Source organism: Gymnoscopelus braueri (genome assembly GCF_963280865.1).
Source record: "Gymnoscopelus braueri genome assembly, chromosome: 9".
NCBI classification, from domain to species: Eukaryota; Metazoa; Chordata; class Actinopteri; order Myctophiformes; family Myctophidae; genus Gymnoscopelus; species Gymnoscopelus braueri.
The window spans coordinates 11,489,710-11,512,492 of record NC_137610.1 but is presented as its reverse complement, the minus strand read 5'-3'; the positions used below and the strand labels follow the sequence as shown (position 1 = coordinate 11,512,492).

The window sequence follows — 22,783 nt, the reverse complement described above, 5'->3', positions numbered from 1 at the left end:
AGAGGCAGAGAGGAACGGTGACTAAGATCAAGTCAGGAGAGAGGAGAGACACACAGATGCATAGCAAGCAGAGTGGACCCAGGAGAGGATACAGTGCATTGAAGTGTGTGTGTGTGTGTGTGTGTGTGTGTGTGTGTGTGTGTGTGTGTGTGTGTGTGTGTGTGTGTGTGTGCGTGCGTGTGCTAAATGGACTAAATTTATCATTTATATAGCACTTTATCTATTATTTCTGGCCACTTACAGTAAATGTGCTTTAGAATGTACGGTACTTCACATTCAACCCATTCACACACATTTGCAACGGCGGAACACCATTACACATGTGCTATACATTCACAACCTGCTTATCGGGAGCAGTTAGGAGTTCTTGCTCGAGGACATTTTGCTCAAGGAAACCTCGACACGCAGCTGGGGATTGAACCGTAAACCTTCCGGCTCTATCTCCTGGGCCTCTGCTGCCCTTTAGCGGTGTCCAAACTACTATGTGCTTGTACTGTATGTCTTTGTAATTAGGTGTGTGTGTGTGGGGGGGGGTATACTGTCTCAAAAATTGCCTAGTAGGCTTTGCTGTTGGGCACTTGCTACTAGTACAGTAAATATTGTACACTTCTGAATGTGTATGTGTAAGCGTGCGGGTGTGTACAAGTGTGTGTCCGGCTATGAAGACTTTATTTTCATCTGCACCATATTAACAGGACCTTAGGGTGACCTTGCCCCCCCCCCCCACCACCACCATCACCACACACACACACACACACACACACACACACACACACACACACACACACACACACACACACACACACACACACACACACACACACACACACACACACACACACACACACACACACACACACACACACACACACACACACACTCCCAAGATACTCCCTCCTCCTTCCTCCACAGCAGCAGATTTCAGACATATGACCGAATGCACAAAAGATGCATGGAGCGGGAAAGAGGAAAAGGAAAGCGGAGAGAGATATAAATGGAGTGAATGAAAGGATGAAGTGCCAGAGAGAGAGAGAGAGAGAGAGAGAGAGAGAGAGAGAGAGAGAGATAAGAGGACCCTGGAAGGGAAGTCAGAACAGGGGAATTCTGTGGGGAGAAATAGTGGGGGAGCATCAGGTATTTAACTAATGAGGAAACACAAACATGCTGGCTTTGTGTGTGTGTGCGTGTGCGTGTGCGTGTGCGTGCGTGTGCGCGTGCGTGTGTGTGTGTGTGTGTATGTGTGTGTGTGTGTGCGTGTGTCAGCATGTATGCCCGGCCCGCGTGTGTTGCGGTTAGTGACAACAGCATTGGAGCTGGATGCAGTAAACAGAGATACTGTGTCAGCCAATCCGCCTTTAAATAAACACACACTTCCTGTTGTCAGTGTGCGCAAGTGGAACCGCCGCTCGTAATTAAGAACTGTCGACAGTTACGGTTAACACAAATAAATTACAAGCAGAACTGTTCAGCCGCCACAAAGAGTATTTAAACACTGCCTCCCTGCCAGAAAATCTTGTGTAAACCATGAAAAAAACCCAACTATGATTATTTTTCCTCAACATATTTGGCACCGGTTTACACACTGTCAGTGACAGGACTTCAAGGTAACCCTTTTAACTGGTTCCAATACCATCAATACCAACTTTAGGGAGTGTGCCTCCTGTCTTTCTCGAGAATTTCTATTACATTTTTGGAATGTGACACTATAGCCAGGCACTAAAATAGGCAGAGCAACACAAGTTACACAACACAATGCAAATACAGCAAATTCCACTGGAATTTATCTTTTTGTGAACATGCGCCTAGAAGACTCAAATATAAAATTTGCTCTACAGAAACAGCATGGAAATTAGCCATTAATTATTGTCTCCTATAGCCAACAGAGGTCAAAATGGGTGTAATCAACACATATTATGATTATGATTATTATTATTATTATCCTTGTCCCTTTTATGGCCATATATGGAGAACCCTGATGTCATCAGTATATGCCATATATTGTAATGGCCATTATGGGCATATTGGTTGGATCGGCGGGTCTGGACAACTGGATATCCAAACTACTTGACGGCGGGCACGGAACTCCCTCGAGTCCTTGCCGCTGTGTGCGCCGAGTTTGAAGTTGGTCGGTCCCATATATGCACATATATGGGCATAGCAGTCGGATCTGTGGCTCTGGACAACCGGATCTCTGTATGTCAGTCCTTGTTCATTTTATGCCCATATATGGAGATCGCTGATGTCAACAGTATGGAGCTGACTGATTTGTTTGCGGCTGATGCCATGACGGTACATTGAGGTTAGACAACACACTCCATATTTGGGCGTGGCTGCATTGGGAACTCCTTATATGGTTATGGCTGAGACAGAGTGACATCAGAGGTCCACCCGCTCGCTCGCCCACCCTCCCATTAGCCAATTTTAATATAGGATTCTGTAAAATAATTTGTTACCAACTACAATTAGACCGGTCTTTCTCCAGTCTTCTGATTACTTTTTATTTGCATTCATTTTGTTGAGTCATCATACTGTACATCTCTGTGTATAATTAAATAAAATACCTCTAAGTCAAATTCCTTGTTGTGCAGCTTCAATGACCAAATCAATTAAAACAAGTTTCCTATTTAATGCTGATGAAAAAGCTTCAGGCTCTATACTTTCGTGAAATTTTTCAAACTTTTCATTTGGGAGATACTTTTTTATTTCCCCAAACATGAATGTTAATGAGAATTCTCAGTCTGAGAGGGTAGAATTCACTTTAAACTCTGAAGACACATACACTAACCTTTCCCATTCAATCTACCAGACACACACCAAGTCCCAGTTCGGCACGGGGTCCTGATTTAGCCTTTCTGTTTCCTTGTTCTCCTGTGTTTATGGGTGTTGATGTGAAAGTTTTAAGGAGAACATAAGGACTATTCATGAATAGAATGGCCTGGCGAGTTTGTATATTCACATAAGCCATAACTGTTTAAAAGACACATCCTTTAGTCAAGACACAACAAGAGGTACGCCACACAAACACACAGGTGTAGGCCTACCACACAAAGTCCATTGTGAGGTCTTTGAACGTACAGTATAGTATGTGCCACTCACTTAGTCACTTACATGCACGCACAGACGCACGCACACATGCACACATGCGTGCACCAATGAACGCACAAACACACAACCATGCTGAATTACTATACCTTTGAGGACTTTCCACTGAATAATAATGTCTACATCCCCAACACCAAACCTTGACCATGACCCTTAGCCCAACAATAAGCTAACACTAATCCTAAAACTTAACCGAAAACCCCAATAGCCTAATAGCCGGTTAAAAACTGAGGACTGCACATTGCCTCTGTCATCGTTGAGATGACTGTTAGTCCTCACAAGAATGGAAGTACAAGACCATATCTTTAGATGTGGTTCTTTCACAGAAAAACAAACACACACACACACACACACACACACACACACACACACACACACACACACACACACACACACACACACACACACACACACACACACACACACACACACACACACACACACACACACACACACACACACACACACACACACACACAAATAGGTTATGTTTACATGCATAATTTATACACTCCTCAGGAAACACTGATTTTGTCTGTTATGCTTGCAGATAAAGATGTTTATTTATATCTTGAAGTCTGAAGTCGTAGTATAGCATAGTACCTATTGTTCCCTTTGGGACCTGGGAATAAGATCTTGGACTGATGCAGAACTGCTCTTGACAACTTAAACGATATGCCGGTTCCATTGAGCATTGTATTATATATTCAACATCATTCTTGGGAAAGTATAGCATTTCAACATGTTGCTACACACACTGACAAAGGCAACCAATCTTACACACAACGGGACCCTGCATACATCCATATAAGTTTAGACGTTCCTGTACTTATCGCTTTGTGTAATTCCAAGCATCTATCACAGCGATAAAATAATACAGTCACTGTACCCGGCCAATAGAGGAAACCAGACTCCGTCTAAAGCAGTGGCCCCCAAACTCTTTAGCTCGAGACCCAAAAGATACATTTGATGTCTCCCCAGGACCCAAACTAGTGAAAATAGCCGATCTACAAGCTCACAGCGCGTTGTGAGCTTGGATCTGCTATTTTCACTACTTCTAAAACGTTTTTTTATGTAATTTCTTAGAAAATTCATGTAAATCTCTCAAAAATATTTTAAATTCCTTTTAAATTTCTGATTTATTTATTATTTTGAAAATCTTTTGAAATAATAATTTTGTAAAAATGGTAGTAAACAAAAACAAAAAAAGGGGTGTTTGAGAAACACTGTGGTCTAAAGAGCAGGGAGTGGTCTTAAAATAGAGCCTAACCTGTCTTTCCTCACTTCTGGCACATCTGCAAACAGTCAGGCTTGTCTTGTCTGGTGCTCCCTGCTAATTTACCCCCTCATGACTCACACAGAACAAGAGACACGCAGGCCAGGGGAGGGCTGGATAAAAGAGAGAGAGAGAGAGAGAGAGAGAGAGAGAGAGAGAGAGAGAGAGAGAGAGAGAGAGAGAGAGAGAGAGAGAGAGAGAGAGAGAGAGTGTGCGTGCATGTGTGTGTTCCGGGGCAGCATAAATACGCTCCATCCCATGTGTGGCTGTGTCAGAGCTCATACGTGTAATTAGCGTGCTGATGGGTAACACGGTGCAGGGCCGGGCCAGGCAGCGTGCAGCCCAGGGTCCTAACAACCCACCTGAGTGATTCACCAGACACACACACACACGCACGCGCACGCGCACACACGCACACACGCACGCAAATGCACACACACACACACACACACACAAGCGCACACACACACACACATGCACACACACACGCAAATGCACACACACACACACACACACACACACACACACACACCCCCACACGCGCACACACACACACGCAAATACACACACATGCGCACGCACACACACACACACACACACACACACACACACACACACACACACACACACACACACACACACACACACACACACACACACACACACACACACACACACACACACACACACACACACACACGCAGGTAACTTGATGCATGCACAGACCGGAGAACATACAAACATACAACCACGATTTGCACAGATAAACATGCAGGCGGAACATCCATGTGTGCATACACATATATACTGTACACAGAAACACAGACATACTGTATGTCTACACCTATGCAAACATATGTTCTTCGGGGGCTTTTGGGCCAGCTGGTAAAGTTTAAACCCCAAGCCACACACACACACACACGCACGCACACGCGCACGCACACGCACACGCACTCGCACGCGTGCTCGCGCGCGTATGCACGCATAACAACATGCACAACTCTCTTTCACTTGAGGGGCTTTGCAGCAGTCGCCGGTGGCACAATACAGCAGACTGATTAATGCCGTGTGCCTGTAACCACCACCAGGTGACTCATTCCATCTTTCTCTCTCACTCCTTCCCTCTCTCTCTCTGTTTATCTCTTGCCCTCTCTTTATGTGGGTTGTGTAGCTATGTGTCAGTGTTTGCTTGTAGAGTTGAACAGGAAGATACACGCACACCAAATATCTCCTGTTTAAAGGATGTGTATTGTCTGCTGTGGCATGACACACCTGTTGCACATTGCCATCAGTCAAATTGTTGCAAATAAAACATTTCATATTTTACACAGATTTGTATATTTGTACGCACACACACACACACACACACACACACACACACACACACACACACACACACACACACATAGTCTGTACTCCAAAAGGGCTCAGGCTAAATAGCTGTCATATAAATATACTACCTAATAGAGGCACCTCTGTCTATTTAGGGGTCAAAGCATCGGAGCAACCACATTTTGCTGATGGGTTCCTGCAGGTTCCCTATGGCTTTTCTATCATCACCAAATTTGTCAGTCAACATAAGGAGCTTGAGAATGGTCTTCAAACCGACCCGATTGGATAAACAGCCTGGCCACTGTCAACAGTAAAACTTTAGGAAGTTAGTCTGTTAGCACACAATTGGACCTAGTTCATCAACCCTTTGTACAATCATCACAAAACTAAGCAGATAGCTTATGGATAATGAATAAAATAGATACAATCGGATGTTGTAAATTACATACACTCTTAGAAGAAATGGTTTCATAAAGAACCTATTCGGGTTCTATGGCTTGCTTATTAGGTCTTCAGCATGGGGTCCGGACCACTAGGTTAATACAGGGGAGCCACCAAATCTTTTGTGTGACAGGAACCTTTATTACCCGCTTAGCGAAAGCTGCGGGTCTATGAAGAGGCAGACCTACGACTCATCATTCGACAAATTTGCATTCGACAGATTCATTTGCATTCGACAGATTTGTTCGACAGATTTGCGTCATTGGCTGTCGTTTAAGCCAATGGGATACTTTCCCATACTCTGAACGGGCGGCCTCGTCCTCCCAAGCTATGGGACTATGCAGTCCTCCGAGCGCTAGCCGAATTTGGCTAATAGTTAGCTTGTATGATGTTACTAACTAACTGTTTTTAGCCAAGCGCGCTAATGCCCGCTCCCCATTAGTTATCTACGCAATTCGTGTTATTACTCTCGTAATTTTCATGTATTGTACATCCCATGTTATGGTGCTGTAATGACTTTATATTTTCTCAACATAATACTGTCTTTCACACGGGCCTTGGAAAAGAGGATAACATCCGCCATTTTCTTCTTCGTTGGTCTAAACAATGACACGGTTGCCAGATTTTGAGAGAAAAATAAGCAACCAGGTCAATGAAAACAAGCCCAAAGACTTAAGTGACTATTAGGCTACATGAGCACTGTAAACCTATATGCATCGGCTATTTGATAATAGACGACTTGGCAATAGCCGATCTACAAGCTCACAACAAAATAATAACAAATAACAAGCAACTACCTACATTTACAAGCAACTTCACAGAAAACACGGTCGCTTGTAATTAGTATACATGGCAACACTAGTACGAGTACTTTTCCCACCACTGTTGCTGTTTTTAACATGACTGCCCTGTTTACAAATGAATGAATACACACTACAACCAAGGTTACTGTAGCAACATTTTTCATGTAAGGTATGACGCTAAAATCAGCTGCATTTTATCAGAAAAAAGCAGATCTACAAGCTCACAACGCATCGCCACCTTGTGAGCTTGTAGATCTGCTATTTTTTATTATGACGTTTTATTGAATACTTCATTTACAAAAGACATTAATGAAACCAAATGGACCCATTTGGGTTTTTCTTTCATGTAAGCCAGTAGTGCAAAGGGCAAACTTGCAGTTATGCATTACAACTCAAGCCTAGCTGTTTCAAACAGTGAAATCAAAAGACAAGTTGTGAGCTTCACTTTTATAAAGGGTTAGGGTTACATTGCAGTATTGATACTTTTACTTAAGTAAAACATTACAGTACTTTTTCCACCACTGTTGATGTTTTTAACATGACTGCCCTTACGCTACCTGTATTCTATGGACTCACTTCGTTTATTGTGAAAATAGTTTCTTTCTTTCATACATAAATGAATACTAACTGGTCACCACGGGTCTTTTGTCCAGGAACAATGCATACAACACTATCAACCAGTCCTCCTGGGTGTGTGTGTGTGTGTGTGTGTCTTCATTTTTGTTGTTCATACATTTCTAAGTGAAACACTGTAGTTTTGACTTGGGTAAGGGTAGGCTACATTATGAAGTAACTATATCAGCTGGTGAAAATAGCAGATCTGTGAGATTGTAGATCAATTATTTTCACTATCATTGATATTGTACACACACACACACACACACACACACACACACACACACACACACACACACACACACACACACACACACACACACACACACACACACACACACACACACACACACACACACACACACACACACACACACACTTTATATTGGTAGCCAACCAATGAACCTCTGTGGAGTTATTTTTGTTGCATTCGAATGGCTGAGATTTTATTTTAATGACAACTTTTACATTTTGTGCTGCAGATTGGGGCAAAAATAGCCTGCCGCAAGCGGGTATATTATGACTTTGGCATTTTTTTAGTCTATGGCAGGAAAAAGTTTAATCTGCAACACAATTTTATACAATTTGCAGTGGAGGGTCCCTGCTTCATCTCTGTGTTAGCTAAGGGGTCCTTGGCCTGAAAAACGTTGAAGACCCCTGTAATGTTCTACAGGGATACTGTATATACTATGCTACCATGCCTTGGCAACTGCTAGGATGCATGTATACCACCAGCATGTATGCTGCTGTAGAAGTTAGTGCCCCAGAGAGAGACTTGTAACAGTCTGTCTCTCCTCAAAGCCAAAAGTGTCTCTCTGTGTCTATTCGCTCCATATGTCTCTCTGTCTCTCTGTCTCTCCTCTGTCTCTCTGCTCCTTCCAAATTAACTTCAAACTCCCCAGACCTGCTGTTCTCCCACTAGCCATCAGATGCCCTCGGACTTCCTCTCTTTTCCACCTGAAAAGAGAGGTGCATCATTCTCACCTGACTGCCTCTCTCAGTGCATTTCTTAATTGATATTTCTCCCGCATTCCTCCATACCTGCTGCTCATTCCCTCATGTTTAATACATCAGCCCAGTAACTTGTTACAGGCGTTTCCATTTGCCTGTTTCAGGTTCTGCATGTTATGTGTGCTGCATGGTGAGTCACAGTAACCTGCGTTCTTCCTACCCTGCTGGCACTAATTGCACACCGTCTAGTCCAAACCACACCACATTACACCATGTTACACCACACCACACCGTATAACACCACCACACCATACTGTACTAAAACCACACTGCACTAAACTATACCACATCCACCCACATCACATCACACACAGTTGAGTTCGACACACTTAATGTTTTGGGTAAGCTTAAATGCCCATGTGGCCTGGCATAATCCACCAGACTAAGGTAGTGGCTTATTGTTGGAGAACGAGGGTGTCGATCACCTTTTCAATGCGCTAGACCAGTGGTTCTCAAACGTTTTCATGTCAAGGACCCCCAAATTGACACTTATTAGCCCACGGACCCCCATTTGAAAAGATAAGCCAGGGACCCCCATAAGAGAAGATTTTTATGGCTCTAGCAGTGATTCTCAACCATTTTAATTTCAAGGACCCCCAGTTTGACATGCATTAGGCTAGTACGGACCCCCATTTAATGGCATTTCTATCTCTGGGACCCCAATTCATATTGTAAAATCAATGTTAAATTAACTCTGAGAGTGTACAAATGGAACCAAACACACCCATAAGGGTCCATTTGGTTCCTATCCATCATTTAGCTGGGGACCCCCTGGAACCCCCTCAAGTACCCCTGGGGGTCCCCAGACCCCACTTTGAGAACCAATGCGCTAGACCCCTGGGAGATGGATAGCTGAGGTGGAGCGCAACACAACAACATCAGCCCCCCGTACTCACAACTCAGTCCAGGATTGAACCCAGAACCTTGTGGTCCAAAGCAAGGCGAGTGCTTTATCGACTGAGCTACCGGGACACGGGGCACACCAGACTTTTAAAAACTCAAATCACTGAACACTGCAGCACTATCAGAAACAATGTACAAGTCCTGTGGCTGTACACTTTTCCAAGGTGAAATGCAACACTCTCATATGTGGGGCTTGGAAGTCACACAAAAAATGGTGGTTCTTCAGCAGTTCTTTGGGGTGGTTGAGGTGCTACTGCTGCCATACAAAATACCTGTTAAGTCCCTGTAAGGTTCTGTATAGGTTCTCTACTGGCTCTTCAGCTTAGTTTAGGCACCTCTAATGGTTCTATAACACTATTTGACATATTAGTACAGTATTGAGGCTGATAATGGCGGACGTAATGGTATTGTTATAATGTCGCATTCATTCCTCCGAAGCCACTACCGGAGAATGCACTCGCTGTCCCTCCATTTTTTTCTGGCAATTTCAGGGCCATAGAAACAAAACCCTTGTATAACATGACATGTTCCATATCCTTGATGAATAGTGTCAACGGCGCATATCCCGCCCAACACACACACACACACACACACACACACACACACACACACACACACACACACACACACACACACACACACACACACACACACACACACACACACACACACACACACACACACACACACACACACACACACACACACACACACACACACACACACACACACGCAGGCAAAACCAAGAACCAACCTAACACCTCATGTTACCAGTTAAATTGAGTTAGGCCCCATTCCAAACAGAGAGAAAATCCACAAATCAAGCTCATTCTCAGCTGGAATGGAATGTGTCCCATCGAGACTATTCACCTGGAGAGAGTTTTCCTGTGTTATGCCTGCCAATCATGACAGGAACCCACACACACAGACGCACGCACAAGCACAACACACTTACATACGGAGAGAGAGAGAGAGAGAGAGAGAGAGAGAGAGAGAGAGAGAGAGAGAGAGAGAGAGAGAGAGAGAGAGAGAGGCGAGTAGGTACTTACCATGTGGGGTGGGAGCAGATAAGTGTGTGGTCATGTTTATGGCTTTGAAAAAGCCTGTGGTATTTCCTGAACATCTATGCCAAGTGAGTGTTGGGTGTGTTTTGCACTGTAGGCTGTATCAGATGATAGAATCTAGAAGTTTCAGTCCGCTTAAGTGCCATATTAGTTGGATTTGTCACATAGGACGTTTCAGTAAAAAAAAAAGAAAAAAAAAGAAGAAGAAGAAAGAAAAGAAAAGCACCACAGCAAAGTGTCTGTGACTCTTTGCCTTACTTTCCTGTACGTTATTTAGATTGCCGTAATGCAATAAACCACTCACTGTGGAATAAGAGATCAGATGAGATGAAACTCTTATTTGTCCCTGAAGGCAATTCAGATGTTACAGCAGCCCAGTGTAGCAGAACAAATACAAAGAGAAGACCACAAAAGAAGGAATAGCATTACTGCATGTAATAAATGAAAACTCTCAACGTGAAAACAATAATGCATGGACAAGAATTCGTGATCACACAATGAAAGTGTCAGTTGTGCCAGCGCTCCCAGTGTGGTTCCATCTTGCGCGCAGAGATATACACAAAATAAATAAGTATGTGCAGACAGTGCAGCGCTCTAGGCAGGTTAAAGCAAATGGTATGAATCATATGCATCTACTGTTTGACCCAGGTCTATCTCGCAGATGGAAATATGTGTATACCGAGGCACGTACTGGGGTCATTGATACAGGAAATAGCTATCGTTGTTGTGTTGACGCTGCAGCATATTAATGCAGTTTACGGGAGTTTGTGTCTTTCCGTATTTATTTTTAGAGACATGCGCCATAGACTCCGACGGCCCCTGACAAACTGATAGCCTCTGTTGTAAGGTCAGGGAGAGGGCGCAACCTCTGACACGGGTTTGCGGGAAGGTTCTTCTCCTTTAACTAATGGAAAAACAAATGACGCCAATTAAAAAAACGCTGGGGCGAAGGTCAACCAAATTAGGGTGTACCATCGTAAGGGAAGTTTATACAAGCCAGGGTTGATCACCCTGCAGTCGCTGTGACCGTGAGGCTATGCCGAGAGGGTGGTCGCTTAATTTAGCGCCGATGGTTATTTTTGGTCTATAATGTCTATTTTTGGGGACGTATATGGACGTATATGCGTCATTAAGATGCAATTACATTCCGAAAAATTGCGTTCGCTGGACGCAGCCTACGTAACAGGATGCAACAACGCTATCCAAACAATTTCTGTGAACTTTAGAGGTGGCTGACTAATGACGCTCATGTCCCAACCAGACACTCTCTGAAGCTAAAGAGTCTGGGAGGCCAATGTTGATGTAAACGTCTCTATGTCAGCAATCAGGAGGGTCATTTTGTTCTCTTGGCATATGATTGATTTGACCAATTGTGGCTCAATTTGTTGTTACCAGTCATTTGTGTGCCCCCCCCTCCCCCAACACAGAGATAAGTGGACACACAAGCCACAAATATTTGAATTTCACTTGCTCACCAGTTAGTCATCCAGCGCTAGACCTTTGGGTTACCAAGAAAGCAAAAACATTCATGTTGGGGGGCAGCAAGTTCATGAAAAGAATGCATTTGATCTATGAAAAAAAAAACAGTCAACATTCAACAACATTTAGTTTATGTACCGAAAGGACGATAAATATAAAGAAATATCAAAGCAGTGATTGAAAATTATAATTTGGCAGCTGCGTTTTAAACAAAACAAAAGAAAACAAAAATAAAACGGGGACAAAGACTTGATGTACTGTAAATTACTTTGGTTGACAGCAAAACAGTGCATTAATTCATCTGACTGTGAGAAACAACAATCGGACGTGATATTATATATTATGGATCACTTCGGAATGTCCTGTTCCGACACGTTTGATCCACCATTAAAAGCCTCTGACACATTGAACGCTGTCTCTCCCTCAGGCAGATACATTGAAAAAAGTGACGTAGAAAAGTGTCTGTGCCTCTTCCAAGGCCTGTAACTTCTTAAGCCTGGCATGTTAAAGGCTACGACCTCGTCCTCACTTACAAGGGTATCCCGTTACAGCCATCCCCTCCAGAAGATGCCTATATAACACACATTTCGGAGACCTCCCATGCCTTCAACCATCTCCAAGAACAACAAAAACCCTCTAAAACCTTCCACTCCAGAGCTGTGGTCATATTGATCCCTGGATTACCGTCAAATAAACAAAAATACCATTGAGTAAAGAGCACACAAATACAGCTACCCCCATCCCCCCCATGCAGACCCAGGCTGCTGCGGCGGCGATGACATCTGGCTTTCCGCTAAGAGCTCAAGGGGGCAGGAGATGGCAGGCCTTGTCTGCGTGAATAACCCTCACAGAGGCATCACAGGATCACAGGCACAGTGATGAGAGCAGCATCGGTACACACTGGGACAAGAGTCTGACAAGCTGTGTCACTGCACATATAGCCCAGCCTTTTATCTGTAGGGTCCCCCCGGTCCCCTAACTCTCTATGATAGTTCAAGGGTGCCTTGTGTGTGCATCTGTGTACTTTAGTGAATTATCTTCTTGTGAGAAGCAAATACAGTATCCTCATAAGGGCCTCATGAAGGGTTACTTTAGGTTAACACTAATAATAAGAACTTGAATTTATATACTGTAGCGCCTTTCAAAAACCCAAGGGCGTATTACAATTACAAAAATAAACAAAAGCCTGATTGAACAAGTGAACAAGGTTGAGGGTTTAGTGTTCGAATTGGAATTTGCGTTAAATTGAGGATAAAGCGAGGGTCAAGATAAGGCATGTATTAGTATCAAGGTTGTATTTAGGGCTTGGGGAAAGAATATGCCACCAGGGGAAATCAATTCCCTCACCTATAAGTATTGTTATACAAACTTGCATGCACTTGTGTGTGTCAGAGCGAGATGGAGACATTTTCGGGAGGACCTCCGCAAAGAGGAAATAACTAGTTCATGGTTCTTTTCAAACTAAAGACCCAGCAATTTGGCATGCTTCTGGGTGGGCCTGGATTGGTGTGTATAGCGTATGTGTGTTTATGTGTGCGTGCCTTTGTTTGCAAACTTCACGCTCTAATGACGTTGGTTCATCCAACATTATAGAACGGTTTGATATAGCAGTCGCATTATACAACGGAAGACAATAGGACGTTAAAGTTTTGATGTTTGAAACTTGAAGCATTTGTCATGAATTCTCAGTAACAAATGCATCAAATAAGAACCGCAAGCTCGACCCTTTATTTTATCAAAGAACATGGTTTGGTTTCACTGTAGAGTGAAATAACATACAATCACATTACTTGCAGTGCTATCAACCCATTAAGACCGGGAACGCATCTGTGTCATTTTTTATTTATTTGTCTATCGGTGCCGCGCTATGAGCTTGTATATCTGCTATTTTTGAAAAATCTTGAAAATGTGTGCAAATCTTTGAATATATATATTTTTTAAAGCGAACAAACTTTTTTAGAATCGGCCTCAGGTCTTAAAGGTTTCATGACGTTCAGTTTTACCACACATTAAAAGTCTTTGTCATGGTCCTTCAAACGTGTATAAAAAGTTTTAACAAAAAATTGCACTCCATTGATCCATGGCAGGTGTTTTTCTCTCACATTTCTAAAGCCTTTTCAACTGCAATGAAAAAATAAATCTTTGCCTGCGGGTGTCGCTGTTGAGGGATTTTGCCTGTCAATCATCGCCTCTGCCCCCCCCCCCCCCCAAAAGGAAAGGATAGGGGAGGGGAGGGGCGAGGAGGAGAGTAGGCGGGATTAATCGGCTGTGACCTCACTGCCGAAGGGCCAAACTCAGATTACTTTTCAGCCTAATTATTCAGAAAACCCCAGACCACAGAAAATCCACTGAATGTTCAAAGTTCTGATTTTTTGGGTGTAATTGAGGTCATAAAACCCCCAAAAAAACATAAAAAATAAAAAAAGTGAAAATGAATGTCATAGAACCTTTAATGGGTTAAAATGAGTGAGTGATTGGATGAGATAAGGGTGAAAATGTATGACCCTTATCATTAAATACAGGTTGACAAATAAAGGCACACACGCACACATACAAATATAGTGAGAAAGAGAGGAGGGTGTGTGAGAGAGAGAGAGAGAAAAAGGAAGGAATCCGGGGGGAAAGTGTGGGTCTTTTGGAAATGAACAAGAGCAGAGGTAAACTCAGCTGCCCTGCATTCAGCTGGAATCTTGTTTTGCTTTGAATATAGGAAGGATATAATGACATGTTTGGTCTGAACCCTGACCTCGCTAGTGGACCCTGAGGAAGCTGAAATGATAGAATGGAATAAAAAGAATATTCCACATTTATTGCTGTATTGTGGAACTGAACATGAAATTATTTTTAGCACAGCCATCTTTTAATGCTGTTTGATGTTATATAGGCTACAGTGCACACACACACACACACACACACACACAGCGTATAGTTGCGAACGCGGAAGGAGGCGCGGCGAAGCCGCGCCTCCGACCAAGTGGAGCTTACTATGTAACCGTGCTCGGGTTGTGGGTGTGTGTCTCCGTGTGTGTCTCTGTGTGCGTGCACTGCCTCAGCCCTGTGTGCAGCCAAGTAAATGTCCAATATAGACGTACCATACATCAAATGAAAGGCCTTTGAAAACTGAACACACCTGTCAAGGTTGCGTTTAAGCCCGCCCCTTCCCCCGGAAGCCACGCCCCGGAGAAGGTTCCTAAAAACTCCCCATTGAAACCCCATGTTAAATGAAAAGTGCCCGAATCGCTCCGAAACTTTTTCTACCCCCCCTAAGTGGGGGTCTACGAACAAATACTTCGGGCTCGGATTTTGGCTCCGCCCCCCGGAAGTGGGTGAAACAGCCACTTCAAACACTTTGTTGAATTGTTCAAAAACATTCAAAGTTTTTTTTTGGGAATTTGTATTTTTGTAAGATGCTCCTTTTAACGCAGATTTTTTTTTGATTTTTTATATTTTTTTTTATTGGTTACTTTTTTTTAGATGATTTCTTTTCATTATCATTTAATTTTGTTGGCGTTCGCTTCCCGCGTTCGCGCGTCTTACTTGTGTATGCAACAACAAAAAAAGGCCCACCTCAGCTCATAACAATACAACACTTTTATTGTGAATATATCAGATTTGCACAATAATCAACACATTGTTATAAACATTATCTCTGCTTTTGTATTTTTTTCTCTCTCTCTCTCTCTCTTTTATACAGTAAATAGTAATAGTGTACAAATGTATACAAAATTGATTCAGGCTAGTCGGGTTCCACAAAAAAGAGTTAATTTGTGTATTAAAGCACAATCAGAGATATACCCCAGGGACACGCCCCCAGGGGTTTAACACATGTCAACACGCGACTCTGATAAGACATAGGCATAACCTGAACACTTATTAACGCCGGAGGGTCACCAGGAAGGACCTGGCGGAGAGGACACTGGAGTGGTCTGTATATGGTATTTTGGTGTGATTAAAGGGATATTTCACTTTTTTGTTTTAATTGGGTAATTTTATCGTCTACTCAGGCTTTTGTGAGCCCCCCAGACAGTTTTAAAGTTGCTTGATTCAGTATTTAGATATTTGATATAAATTTAATCAGACACGCCCCCTTCCTATACAAAACCCATTATAACTTCAAACTCCATCTTAACCATGATAGATTCATCAAAAACACCCGTCCTTGGTTCTGGTGACTCATCCTGCCCTCCTAATACGTGAGGGGGCCGTGTTTTTTTCGATTGCTTTTTTAATTTTTTTTGTATTTTTCATTTTCCCCAAAAAATATTAAAAGTAAATGAAAAAAGTAATTGAAAAAACACGGTCTCCTCACGCATTAGAAGGACAATATCATTCACCTGAACCAACCGATAAATCTATCATGGTTAAAATGGAGTTTGAAATTACAATGGGATGTTTAAGAAGGGGGCGTGTCTGATAAAATGAATATCAAATATCTAAATACTGAATCAAGCAACTTAAAAACTGTCTGAGGTGCTCCCAAAAGCCTGAGTAGTGAACATTTTTTTTTTTTTTTTTAAAGTGAAATATCCCTTTAATATGACTTATGGTAAAGCTATTGTAAGACTAAAAAGATCCAATCCATACGTGATGTCAAAGATGTGTCAGCGTCCTCTCGAGCAGGTCGTAGACGTTGACCACAGACGCAGGCAGCGTTCAAACATAGAAACAAAGCTCATCCCATTACATTGCAGCATTCGGACACCGAGCTCTCGGAAACATCCTGCTTCACAGCACTTTATAGAGCAACACAAAGGGAGAAACGAGCAGAAGGGGGGAGAGGAGGAGTAGAACAGAGAAGAGAGGGGAGATAAAATTCATCAACTAAGAAACAGTCGTGGTTTTTGATATGCTGATCTCATTCACAACGTCATCTTGGCTCCTGAGGGCTGGCAGATCCAGAGAGGGGGGACGGAAAACAGGACATAGGAATCAAACAGAGGTTCTTGAGGACACAAGCTCAACTCTGGTTCGGGAACTAGTCGAGTGTCCATCATGGAATGCACTGAAACGCCAGGTCCACAATCAGAATATATAGTGTTCATATTTGTATTCGGGCCAATTCACTAACCGTAACCATATTGGATTAAGAAATTAACTGACTAAGGGTATACTAGTGCTATACCAGACCGAACATTAGCAGCATTCGTAGGAATACAACTGGGATGCAGTCATTCCAATACAGAGTGACTAATAGAGCTACGTAGGCACTGGGAATGTGATGCATTTGATTCAATGACAACCAAAGCTGTCGGACCAAGTACAAACATGTTGGAATCTTACCTATCTATTCCTACACAAAGATATCCTGATGGATTATCTCTAATAATTCAAATGGTGCTGCACCAGCTTTGCTCAACATCAACTCTCAGTGAGGTATACAGTATTTAGACCAGTATTTCCCAACCCTGGTCCTCCGATACTACTGGTTTTCTATTTCTCCCAGGTCTTTAATTGCATGAACTTTGTGTCCTGAGTCAAACTAGTCCCTGATTAGATTTCTAGAATGACAAGGACACAGGGTGAATACATTAGGTTTAATACCTGGAAAACTATAGCAGGGTCGTGTTACATCAACAAACCCTGCCACGTCTAATGTAGAAAACTAGCAGGGTTAGGTTGTGTTACATCAACAAAACCTGCCACATCAATCAGTTCTGCAGTTAGGCTATGGATTCATTCACTTAAAAAAAACTACTGCTGAGCCTCGATTACTAAAAAGTGGGGCAGGTGAAATCAGGCACTCTGGAACTCTGGGATTATTTTTTCTTTTTTACAGTAGCTTACCCTGCTCCTCCTCTACATCAGTTGTTCTCAAAGTGGGGTACGGGGACCCCCAGGGGTCCTTGAGGGGGTTTCAGGTAGTCCCCAGCAAAATTAGTTTGTATAGCATCATCAAATCAGTTTAACTACTTTAACCCTATACATCCACAAGCTAACAACGCATCACAATGCTTTGTGTTGTGAGCTGGTTGATCGGCCATTTTAATTTTTTTCATATTTATGAAACATTTGAACACAAACACAAATCTCCCTGGCACAAAATCTTTTCAGATGGGGGTCCGCGGCCAAATGCATAATAATTTGGGGGTCCTTGACATGAAAACATTTGAGAACCACTGCTATATATCACGTTGCAGGAGACTTGGAACGTACGCTTGCACTGCTGGAGCTCCGTAATAATAACTGACTTTCTCTCATCAGAGAAAGAAATACAAAGCACGGCTGCCCCATGCATTGTCGCCTGGTGCTCCAGATTGCCTGATGCTCTAGATTGCCCGATGCTCAGACCCACCAATCACACGTCATCAATTCCAGGAACGGAGGGTCTGAATCACAAGGATTGCATGTCCAAGTTTTTGCCAGAGAAAAGGTCATGTAAGCCTCTGATTGGCTGGACTATAATGGAAGTCCGTAGCTGGTCTAAATAGCCCCATGGTTGGTCAATTCATATCTTAGGGTCCTTAACAACTTTTCAATAGTCGTGCCCCAGACATTAGATATCTATCTGATGTGAGACTACAGGTTGCCTGGTATTCATGCGTACATGTACTGTACAGTTCCTTGGTACTGCATGGCGCGTTGAGGTTTGGGGCACGGATGCCATCTTCAGATCATTAAGGAACGCATGCTGCTATGCTACAACAACCGAGCTAGTCTCTCAACGCTATTTGATTTTGGAGTACAAAAAGAAGGAATAAATAATCATAATAATAAAACAAACCAAAAAAAATCCTCCAACAAAACTTTCTTAGTTTATCCCAAAGTGGAATCACTCGGCTATTATGCCTACAATATAAGGGTTTTAATACGCAATAAATATTATAAGCCAACAACCAATAACAACGACTACACAAATCATCGCTGTCAGTGAAAGAAGTCAGTCTTTGAGTGATGCCTGGTTGGCATATAGTGGGACAGCTTCTCAAACTTCCCCCATCAGTCGGCAGGTGACTCATATCATAGAAATCATAGAGAAACATCACACAAGACAGAATTAAAGGGCTTGGTTAGCTCTTGCACCATAAGTTAGTATAAAGTGGTCATATACCATGGAATAGAGTGCAGTGGAGCACAGTATATTCTTTGTTGAGAGAATGGCAGGGAGTGGAAATGAATGAGCACCCTTTGGCATCGGAGAGAGAGTGGGAGAAAAGCTCCTCTTACGCACTGGCAGTGAGTTAACGAATCGGCAATGGCATCAGTGTACTTGATATTGTGTGTCAGAGCAGACTGTCTCGATGCAAATAATATGCTTTGCACCCTTTCCCACGGAGCATGAGGAGATGGGTGGGTAGGGGTGGATGTGTAACTGTGAGAGGTGGTGTAGGCTAGGTGTGTGTGTGTCAAGGTTATTATAGTTAGAAAAAAAGTAAGTCATATATATATATATTTTTTTTTACTTTTTTTGTCAATATTGTTTTTAAAGCAGGTTTTCTAGTTTCGTAGTTTTAGTTATATTTTTTATTAGTCTTAGTTCCAGTTTTTTAATATAGGGTATTTGTCAGGGTCCAGATAAAAACTAATCAGAAAAAGCATTGTGTAATGAAAACTCAACAAAACATCACACCATTTACAAATGTATTCACGGTTAGAACAGATGGACAACCATCCACTAAACAGCTATAAAAGACGTCAACATCATCAACAACAACAGCAACAGTCCACAAGATGCAGCCTCTTACATGAGCTTTTCAAATGGACTTTCAGATTCATGGGATTTTCCCCTTGAGAAATGTTCCATATATTTTATCACCTTCCACTACAAGGCACTTGCTCAAAGAAATCCCAGTAGGGACTCTGCGACTTTCTTCCAACTTTCGTTTGACCGCGAGGTGCCGATAGCTGGCGTGAAACTGACACCACAAAAAAACTTCGAAGATATATTACTAGGCTTATGCATGAAATAAATGGACAAAGCTGAAAAACTAAGGACATTTTCTCTATAATTTGTTTTAGTTTTGTAAACACACAATACTGTTTCTGTATCTTGATAAAGCATTATGTTCACATCTAGTTTTATTACTTACTGTAGTTTATTTTCATTAACTATAATAACCTTGGTGTGTATGTGTGTGTGTGTGTGTGTGTGTGTGTGTGTGTGTGTGTGTGTGTGTGTGTGGGGGGTCATGAGTGGCGTAAGGATGTGAGGAGCCACAGTAGCAGCAGTTGGAGTCCAAGCATTGGCAGAAGGGAGGGGCTCAAACATGTCCCAGCACCGCAGTCGGAATCATCTTCCTGTTGGGTGAAACAGTGTAGTTAGTAAGGTAGCAACGATGGGAAGACCATTTGTCCAAATAGTTGTATCATATCTCTGCTGTCCAGCAGCAACCAGCTAACTCCAAAACGCTCATTTTTCAGGAAATGAAAAAACGAAATATACGTTTTTCAGGAAATGAAGAAAACCTTATATTTTTTAAAACAAAGCAATACTGCCTCATCAAAGTTGGTATAGTGACTTTATGTATTGTCAGATACTTGCATGTGTCATTATATTATCCACACTTTACCCAAATCCAGCTCAAGTGGAGATAGGAGTTTTGTTCAAACAGAAATCCAGCTGAAGTGGAGATACGAGTCCAAACAGCTGACAATAGCTCCAATCGCTGCTGAGGGAGAGGTTTCAAATGGGGCTAAATTCCTAAAAGCTAACAATGGATCTCCAAGCTCACAACGCATCACAACGCCCTGATGCTTCATGACACTTAATATATAGGCCTACGTTAATAAACAGGACTTTAAATATTACAATAACGTCTGCAAAGAGGGGTTCACAGAGTTGGAGTTTTAGTAGAACTAGCGAGAGAAATGCTATAATTTCTTGTCACATTGCTCTCCTCATTAAACACTTCATAGATTTTAGAAATAGAATTACTTGTTTTCATAACATTAGCGTCAGTGCTAAGTTTGATATACAGGTACACTGCATAGTTTTAACAGACTACGGGGAGAAAAACCCTGCCCTTTAGTTTGTTTATGTGCTGCTCCTCCTCTGTCTGTGTTCGCTCACTGCGCAGTGCGCTCTGCCTGCGCTGTGCTGTGCAACGGCAGCAGGAGAGGAGAGGGGGGGAGTTGCGTGGTTTTGACGGACAGTTTGAGGATCCAATGGAGTTGGGAGGTTTTGTCAGAGGCGCTTTTTAATACTTTTCATTGGTTCAATTTTTTTTTACACAGACGTAAAGGGTGTTCAATAGCTTTGATTTATAAAAAAAAAGAAGCAGCTGAAAACGGAGTTAGCTGGTTCCTGCTGGACAGCGACAAGATATTTGAACTACTATATTAGCAAAGATACCCACTTAAGATACAGTAGTAAGGTGATCCAGGACCACGGAAATAGAAATTGCAACTTTTTCAAACGAATGTTGCACAAATAAGAACACAAGTCAAGACATGTGACTTGTGTAGAGTACCAAAGTACTGACGTCAAAGTATGACATGGCTCCTCTGGGGGCGAGGTATCTAGAAGAGTAGCTGTGTGTGTGTGTGTGTGTGTGTGTGTGTGTGTGTGTGTGTGTGTGTGTGTGTGTGTGTGTGTGTGTGTGTGTGTGTGTGTCCGCCGATAATTTTGCAAAACACAAGAATAGTATACTGTACACTGCCAGCAATGGAGCTCTGAAAATGCCGAAACCTTGCCCAAATTTAGATTTGGGCAAACAGAACTCCAAATTTAGATTTGGGCAAACAGAACTCCAAATTTAGATTTGGGCAAACAGAACTCCAAATCTAGATTTGGGCAAGTGACTGACTGGCCACATGAAGTCCGAGATCCATATTGGAGGCACAGCCTTCTCATGTGGATGCCGAGATCCATATTAGATTTTGCATTTTTGGAATTCATAAGTGATTTAATAAAAAAAAGTTTACAAGTTTTCAAATGGGAAACTTTATGACCCAGGAAGTGTGATTTTTTTCTGTCCTTAACCCATGTTGGGTTAGTCAAAGACATTTGGGCTTGTAATTGATGACGAGTTCTGTTTGTTGGCATAGAGGTCCCTCAGTAGCTAAGCTGCGCTAAAAACTAATTTGCAATAAAAACGAATTTGCAAAGATTACGTAGTGAATAAGATAGGCTAAAGTGCACTGCACTCTAAGTTCAAACAACTGGGGCACAACAATAGCGTTCTGCCTTCGTAGCGCAACATTATCAGCAAACCTGGGCCTCATCTCTTTGCATAGCATGCATGTGTGAATGAGCAGAGTTGGCAGAGGACATGCATAGCTTCATTCTGTTTGATGAGACCGTTCAGGAAATCCGTGCGCGCCCAAATTCCAAGGAGGAGGGGGGGGCTGGGTATCTGCACAGTGCACCGTCAAAAGACAGGAAAGCCCTGTGCTGCTTCCTATGTTTACCCGAGTGAGGATATGTATGGATCCGGAAATATTCTCTCTTCCCATGAAGAGACGCGAGGAAAAGGGTGTCCTACACTTTCACTCTCCATTCTGCTTTGCTGTTCCTTCCAAGCAGTATTAGCTACTGTGGGGGCAAAGGGTGCAAGCGCACCAAGGGGGGCATGGAGCTTTAGTAAGGGTTGTTTTTGGTAGTTTTATTTTCTTATTTATTTCAATAATGATGTAGCTACTGACTATCAATTAATGTTTATATTTTTTACCCTATAAAATAGGCCAAAATGGATTAATAATTGATTTAATTATATCCTGGAATTGATCTGAATCTGTGTTCCTTATTTTATCAAGTTATGCGCCGTTGCATTTGTCGCTATCCCCTAACTGTACCGCCATCTCCACTTAATCTTTGTAAT

At 42.5% G+C, this 22,783-nt stretch overlaps 2 protein-coding genes across 2 annotated transcripts in view; one reads left to right on the top strand and one right to left on the bottom strand.

The window, feature by feature from the left end:
• The window catches only part of rbm28 (RNA binding motif protein 28), an 895,251-nt gene that overhangs the window by 330,069 nt on the left and 542,399 nt on the right, over nucleotides 1–22,783 (top strand). The window lies entirely within an intron of this gene.
• The window catches only part of LOC308091787 (voltage-dependent calcium channel subunit alpha-2/delta-1), a gene marked incomplete at both ends in the record, with an annotated part of 157,911 nt that continues 155,278 nt past the window's right edge, over nucleotides 20,151–22,783 (bottom strand). Inside the window, 1 exon segment of the mRNA XM_080437508.1 lies at nucleotides 20,151–20,261. Within this exon segment, the coding sequence (XP_080293634.1) occupies nucleotides 20,151–20,261 (111 nt within the window).